Source organism: Pararge aegeria, chromosome 27, assembly GCF_905163445.1.
Source record: "Pararge aegeria chromosome 27, ilParAegt1.1, whole genome shotgun sequence".
Taxonomy (NCBI): Eukaryota; Metazoa; Arthropoda; class Insecta; order Lepidoptera; family Nymphalidae; genus Pararge; species Pararge aegeria.
In genome coordinates, this window is record NC_053206.1 from 8883475 (window position 1) to 8891447 (window position 7973).

General features: G+C 53.2%; 1 protein-coding gene across 1 annotated transcript; it reads right to left on the bottom strand.

The window, feature by feature from the left end:
- Positions 1–2759: 2759 nt before the first annotated feature.
- Positions 2760–3659, bottom strand: LOC120635591. The gene has a single exon (XM_039906601.1). The coding sequence runs from the start codon at positions 3657–3659 to the stop codon at positions 2760–2762; it is 900 nt and encodes a 299-aa protein (XP_039762535.1).
- Between the last annotated feature and the right edge of the window lie 4314 nt (positions 3660–7973).

Consider the following 7973-nt stretch of genomic DNA (forward strand, 5'->3'; position numbering starts at 1 on the left):
AAGGTGAAGGAGGGGAAGAGCAGGGTTCCGAAGGTGAAGGACGGGAAGAGCAGGGTTCCGAAGGTGAAGGAGGGGAAGAGCAGGGGGCCGAAGGTGAAGGAGGGGAAGAGCAGGGTTCCGAAGGTGAAGGAGGGGAAGAGCAGGGGGCCGAAGGTGAAGGAGGGGAAGGTCCGAAGGTGAAGGACGGGAAGAGCAGGGTTCCGAAGGTGAAGGAGGGGAAGAGCAGGGTTCCGAAGGTGAAGGAGGGGAAGAGCAGGGGTCCGAAGGTGAAGGAGGGGAAGAGCAGGGTTCCGAAGGTGAAGGAGGAGAATAGCAGGGGTCCGAAGGTGAAGGAGGGGAAGAGCAGGGGTCCGAAGGTGAACGAGGGGAAGAGCAGGGGTCCGAAGGTGAAGAAGGGGAAGAGCCGGGGGCCGAAGGTGAAGGAGGGGAAGAGCAGGGGTCCGAAGGTGAAGGAGGGGAAGAGCAGGGGTCCGAAGGTGAAGGAGGGGAAGAGCAGGGGTCCGAAGGTGAACGAGGGGAAGAGCAGGGGTCCGAAGGTGAAGGAGGGGAAGAGCAGGGGGCTGAAGGTGAAGAAGGGGAAGAGCAGGGGTCCGAAGGTGAAGGAGGGGAAGAGCAGGGGTCCGAAGGTGAAGGAGGGGAAGAGCAGGGGTCCGAAGGTGAAGGAGGGGAAGAGCAGGGGTCTGAAGGTGAACGAGGGGAAGAGCAGGGGTCCGAAGGTGAAGGAGGGGAAGAGCAGGGGGCTGAAGGTGAAGGAGGGGAAGAGCAGGGGTCCGAAGGTGAAGGAGGGGAAGAGCAGGGGTCCGAAGGTGAAGGAGGGGAAGAGCAGGGGTCCGAAGGTGAAGGAGGGGAAGAGCAGGGGTCCGAAGGTGAAGGAGGGGAAGAGCAGGGGTCCGAAGGTGAAGGAGGGGAAGAGCAGGGTTCCGAAGGTGAAGGAGGGGAAGAGCAGGGTTCCGAAGGTAAAGGACGGGAAGAGCAGGGGTCCGAAGGTGAAGGAGGGGAAGAGCAGGGTTCCGAAGGTGAAGGAGGGGAAGAGCAGGGTTCCGAAGGTAAAGGACGGGAAGAGCAGGGTTCCGAAGGTGAAGGACGGGAAGAGCAGGGGTCCGAAGGTGAAGGAGGGGAAGAGCAGGGTTCCGAAGGTGAAGGAGGGGAAGAGCAGGGTTCCGAAGGTGAAGGACGGGAAGAGCAGGGGTCCGAAGGTGAAGGAGGGGAAGAGCAGGGTTCCGAAGGTGAAGGACGGGAAGAGCAGGGTTCCGAAGGTGAAGGAGGGGAAGAGCAGGGTTCCGAAGGTGAAGGAGGGTGTTAGCGACGCAAAAAGCCCTCTTGTTAATTATTAATTAATAAATTATAAATAATTAATATTATATAATTTAAGCTGAAATAAATGATTGTCTATGGTTTTAATAAATAATGTGCTAAAAACGGAACGTAGGTGGCGGGGGCGGCAAACCGTTATTCTGACGTCCGCGGCGGTTCAAATTGTAGACGTTCACCGCAACCGACCGCAGCCGCATCGTTTAAACTTTGCCAACCGCTACACACGTTCTGTCAGCCAAGTCACTTAAAGAAACCCTGTGTTTTCACTTGCCCTGGCCCCTACAAGTGGTCCTTCGAGCCGGATCGCAAGGTATGTTCCAAACTCCACCGCCAAATATGGTGAACACTGTGAAGAAACAGGACCTAGTTGAGGAGCAGGAGCAGAGCCAGCACACATGTAAGCAGGTGAAAAAGCAGGTACCCCTAAAGGAGGAGCTTAGAAAAAGGCTTTTCGATGAAGTAGAACCAGCTACTAGTGTTAAGAGCACTAGCGGCCACGCAGTGGCACCGAGTACGGCTTCTACACGCAATGGCACGTCGAGAAAGTCAAGTTCAGCATCCATCCGAGCAAGAAAGACACGGCTGGAACTAGAGGCAGCGGAGGCGAAAGCGCGTATTGAGATGCAGCTAATTGAGAAAAGGTTGCAAGCTGATATGGCAGCACTAGATGAGGAAGCATACAGTCCACTACCGGAGGAGCATGAGGTGCGTAGCAATCATAATAGTTCTGTAGAGAAATGGTTAGAGCACAGTCAGCACGAGCAGTCAGCACAGCCCGTCCAGCAGGATGGTTCAGATTTAGGCGAGCTGTGCCCGCCCGCCGCTATAGGCGGTGGCACTGATGGGACTGTACACATGCTGGCTAGCGCACTCAAAGAAATGGCAACTATTGCTAAGCACAACGCACCACATGCACAAACACATAAGTTTTTAAGCCGTATTAGCACACAGAAGGATCTACCAACGTTTGAGGGCGACCCCATGGACTGGCTTTATTTTAAGCAAGCTTACGACGAGTCCACAAAAGTATGTAGCTTTAGCCCCAGGGAGAATCTGTGGAGGCTACGTAGTTACCTCCGCGGACCAGCAAAGGAAGCCGTCACGGCGCTGCTGATTAGCGCCACCACACCGGACATAGTAATGTCAGCACTGGAGCTACAATTTGGTAACCCCGATATTATTATCACTAGAATAGTACAAGATGTCCAGAAGCTTCCAGCAATGGCACAGGAATATCATAAGGATATAGTCAAGTTTTCCGTTAAAGTTCAAAATTTCGTCGCAGCAGTCCTCGCTATCATTGCACCTCCCCGGGTGTGTTGGTATCCATGAGGATTCAAAACTCAAAAGGATTCAAAAAATCCAGGAAACAAAAGACGAGCTCATCGACAGGGCCAGGAGTGCGGTCTCCTCGATAACGTGCGAGACTCAGAAGTCCAACAACCTCAAGTCCTACACTTAAAACGGTGCAGATATTTTGAGAACCCACCATGTCCGGTTAGAATTTGCGTCTGTAGTGCCGTATGCTTCAATTTTCGGATTTCCCGGTATGCTTCGATGGCGTCTGGGTAAAACACTTTCGTCGTTGCAGCTGTCTCGCCGGATCTATACCTCAGATTCCATTCCTCCATTGTTTTTATTCGAAGCTGACGCTTGACGAATGAAATCGGGCATTGGTCATAGTCAGGTTTGCGCTTGAGGTTGAGCGCTGCTTCTTTTGCCAGTTTATCGGCCCTCTCATTACCCTCCAACCCTGCGTGGGCTTTCACCCAAAATAACGAAACAGTTTTATTTTGGGAGTGGCAATTATTTAAATTGCCTCTTATTTTGGTCACTAGGGGGTGGAGGGAATGTCCACCAATCACCGCCTCGAGGAATGATCTGGAGACGCTGTAGATACCGAACGTCTGCTCTTGGCTCTCTAGGATCAGGGTGGTCGCTTTTTCTACTGCTAGAAGTTCAGCCTGATAGACCGTGCAGTGAGAATCTAGCTTTAGCTTGAGGGCTTTGGTTTCAGACACATCATTCCATATGGATATTGCTGCGCCAACCTTGCCCTCAATTTTGCTACCATCTGTATAGATTCTCACTGCTTGATCGTTGTGCCTGTTTACTTCTTCCTGATCCGTGAGGCTTGTGAATTTGTAGTCTCTATTTGTTGCCGGATGTGGTAGTGTGGCATACTTGGCACTTCTTTCTACCTCCCTGTCCCCCAGATCCGGCAGAGTAACACCCCTTCTCACTTCATACAGAGAGGCTGCTTCCCAAACTCTGAGATCGAGGGGAAGTATCCCCGCCAGGAGCAGAACGGCGTTCAAGGAGACCGTTCGGTAGGCCCTTACCATTTTCTGCCCAAAACCTCTCGGATCACCGCTACATTCGGTTCGAGGTTTCCTCCATCCCGGCGGCTACCCGAATAGTGAGCCGACCCGTGCCCCGGGCACGTGACGTGAGGAGGAAGCCGAGTGCCTCGGCCAGGCCATGTTGCAAGTTTGCGACGCGGCCATGCCACGGATCGGTCCTCAGCCTCCGAGGGGTGCAGTGTACTGGTGGTCCAGCGAAATAGCGCAGTTGCGCAAATCTTGCGTGGCTGCGAGACGCCAGTACACCCGGTGCAGACGACGGCGTCAGCGGAACGCAGACGCGGAGCAGCGCAACGAAGGGTCTGGACTCTTTCCTCAACCACCAGCTTTTACGCCCCCGACTATGACGATTCCATCATTCGGGGAGCGAGAAGAGTCGATGGAAGCCCCTCCGGTCACAGAGGATGAATTAGGAGAAGCGTGGAACCACCTGCGGCGGTGCAAGAAGGCACCGGGACCGGATGGAGTCCCGGGAAGAGTCCTGGCGCTGGCCTTGAGGCACCTCGGGAGCCACCTTAGGCAGTAGGAACATCGCTGGGTTTTAGTGGGTATTCTGGCCGCTTTATGCCGGTGAGTCCCACATACCCCTCCGGAAACGGCGCAGCTTCGGATGCGCTGTTTCCGGAGGGGATGCATAAACGCATTTCCCAGCGTTAAAAAAAAAAAAAAAAAAAAAAATTGGTTAGGTTAGATAACATCCAATCCTTATATTTTTTAATATCGCCAGATCAAACTTTTTTGTTTTTACTTACGTATTTACATTGACAGGTAACCGCAGTAATCAACGATTACCAATATAATATAGCTCCAGTCAAACCATTTGGCTTTACGTATGCACGTGCCCTGTGGGATCTAAACCGGATCTGCATGGTGGATTATACAATTTCTGTCATCGTTATACACCACACAGATTTTAGTACAGAGTTTATTATATATTAGCACACCCACGGAGATAGGAAATTTGGGGTCTGAGCCCCCAGTGGCTTGAACAGAACATTAAAGTGTCGGTCCCCGTTATTACTAACTTGTGATATTAAAAGTAGTTCTACTATAAGAGGGAGGAGGCGTGTACCCAGCAATGGGACATTCAAGCTATGGATGAAGATGATGGTGAATCACGTAGCAACGTCGCAAGTTTACCTCACTAACAGGATTCTACAAGGTATGTGTAGGAGCTTGTTCGTCGAGCAAGTATCTACGTCACCACGTACCACGAGCCAACTTTACAAAATATACGTCATTCAAGTACGGGTACGACGCGGTCTGCGCGAGCGCGCCCGCCGCGCCGCCGAACGCCATGTTAGTGAGGCCTCGCGGGCTCGAGCCCGTGTACTCTGCGGAACAGATTTAGCTCGATTCATTCATTTAATTCATCCATTACAACTCAAGCCATCGACCGCATATTGCTAACTTCCCATTGACATTGCTATTCCAAGTAAACGGTAAAATGGTTTTATACACACGGGTTTTTCACGCCATTGGTTGCCTTGAAGAGATCGAGGCCACTGGCTTTTTAACCGACTTCAAGAAGGAAGAGTTTCTTAATTCGTCGGAATCTTTTTTTTTTAATGTATTACCCGATTACTCGAAGACGCCTGAACCGATTTGCTGTTATTAAAAAATCAACAATAATGTAACCCAAAGTAGCAAATTTTTTTTTGTATTTAAGTTCCTGGGCGTATGTTGAAGTCAGTTTTTTTTTTAATTTAAAATAATGTATTTATTACGTATTATGTTATTTTGTTCTATACTTTGGTCTGTTGTATAATAAATGTGTATTCATTCATTAAGGTGCTTAATGTGTATATAAAACTTTAGAGATTATAGGTGATAAAATGGTAATACAAATTTTCCGCTCTCATAGTTCGCTCTTTCGTTCAATCGTTCTTTCGTTTACATATCATTCAACATGAACTTTGTGCGCTGCCACTGAGGGTGGGGCGCTTCTGTGCGCTGCCACTGAGGGCGGGGCCTTATAGGCCGCGAGGAAGGACAACCTCAGTAAAAAATCACCGGTGTGGGTGGAAACGCCCTGCGCGGCGGGCTCTCCGGTCTTCATGGCCGGTGAGCGCTGGCTTCGGCCACCGTCGGGCAACCCGTAATCCGCACTGAGCGGAACCGGGGGTCCCGCGCACTGAGCGTGGGGCTGCGAGGAAGACAACCTCTATAAAAAACTACCCCAATCCTAAGGTTGATGCCCGCCGATGGGATGCATGGTTGCTGGGAGTGCAGCCACTAGGGTGTCTGGGGAGGGTCCCCATAAGGCCCATAAACAAAATGGAACTACGACATGGCAAAAAATCTACCCGGGAGGGTCCCCGCGAGGGGGAATCCCTTGGTGCGTCACTAGTGGCGCATCGGCCCCATGTATACGGGGGGGCCACCAGTCGTGAGGGAGAGGAGAAGATTGTGGGGGGCGTAGGGAAAGTTGGAAATGTGCAAGGGGGGAAAGAAGTTATCATTGCTTTAGAGAGGTGCGAAGTTTTAGCAGAGAAGCACGAGAGGGAAATGAGGAAGGACAGAGAGGGAAAGAAGGACGATTCGTCCGTGAGGACGGAGATGTCGGACGAGGCTATGTCAGACTGCAGCCTCATAACAGTAGAGACCAGGCCCAGATCGGAGTCTGAGTCTTCTGGCAATGCGTCTGGCGCAGCTTCAGGCCGTCTGTGGAAGGGGCCGAAGAGGCCGCAACTTGGGGAGTTCGACGTACAACTCTCAATGTCCTCGGATGAGGAAATGAAAGATGCGTCGTCACCCACTAGAGGGAGAGGCAGACCACCCACTACGGGTAAATACGTTGGGCTAGCTAAGGCCAGGGAGGCCCTCAACAGGGCTAAGAAGGAAGAAATGCGCTTGCAGGTTGAGCAGGACCTGTTGAGGACCTCACTAACGTCTAGATTCCGCCGCGAAAAGCAGCGGTCTATTGAACGCGAGATTGGGCCAATGACCGACGATATGTCAGCGGCCCAAATCCAAAAAAGAGCGCTGGATGAAGTGGCGCTGATATCGTCGATCGCCACCAAGTCCACAAATTTGAAGGGGACATTTGTGCGCGAACTCAAGAACGCGGCATCCTCCATCAAAGAGGCGGTTGAGGTCTTGAGTTCACGCACCATATCGGATGAGACACGGCAACTGCAGGCGGACAATGCACGTCTGCAAGCTGAAATGGCCAGCCTGCGAAAGGAGTTGGCCACCTTAAGGAGTGACTTGGAGAAGTCGCGGAAGCAGGGTCCCGCGTCCTCTCCCCCGGATACGACAGAGGGGCTGCGCCCTGACCCGCAGCTCGCTCAATCCAAGGCGAGAACTGAAGTGCCCAATTCGCTACCTTCAGTGATGGAAGAGGTCTGTCGGACGGTGTTGACCCAGGTCGGGACGATGCTGAATGCTCGTCTAGCAGCACTGGAGGACAGGCTCCTTCCAGAGAAACGGATCCGGCCACCACTGGCGGCTGACAAGAGGAAGGCGACAAGGCAGCCCGCATCGTATGCGGACGCCACACGCGTGCCAGGCCCAAGCCAGCCTGCTGAAGAAGGGCGCCACGCTACGGAGACGCCACCTGCTCGCCCTGCAAGTCAGCCAGCGGCGGCAAAACGCCCTACTGACCTTTCTGCACCCAAGGAGGCGCAATGGCAGAAGGTCAGCCAGAAGAGGGCAAAGAAGAAAGACAAGGGTGGCTCGCAGTCGCAGCCGCAAAAGACGCAGCGGGGAGGGGGGCCGGGGACTGCAAAATCAGGGCCTAAACTTCGCCCGCCTCGTTCTTCGGCTGTCGTGCTCACACTGCAGCCGGAAGCCGAGAAGAGCTGATGGTCACCCGAATTGGCATGTTGGGGCTCAAAGTTGCCCTTCCAAAGACGGAGGCCGTCCTATTCGGGGGAACGGGCTGGCGACCCCCGGCACACGCAAGCATTACGGTGTCGGGGGAAGTTGTCCAAATCAGGGCCCACATGAAATATCTGGGCCTTGTTTTGGACCGCAAGTGGAACTTTGAGGAACACTTCCGCCGCCTCGCCCCTAGAGTAGTGGGTGCAGCTGCTTCGCTGGGCCGACTACTCCCAAACGTGGGGGGGCCTGGAGCCCCTTGCCGTCGCCTGTTCGCGGGGGTGGTAAAAAGTATGGCAACGTATGGAGCCCCCATTTGGTTCGATGCACTCCGTGCGCCAACCAGGGCCCTTCTGCGGAGGCCGCAACGGGTAGTGGCAAACAGAATATGCCGGGCATACACGACCGTTGCGTTCGCGGCTGCCTGCGTGTTAGCTGGCACCCCCCCGTGGGAGTTGGAAGCAGGAGTGCTCG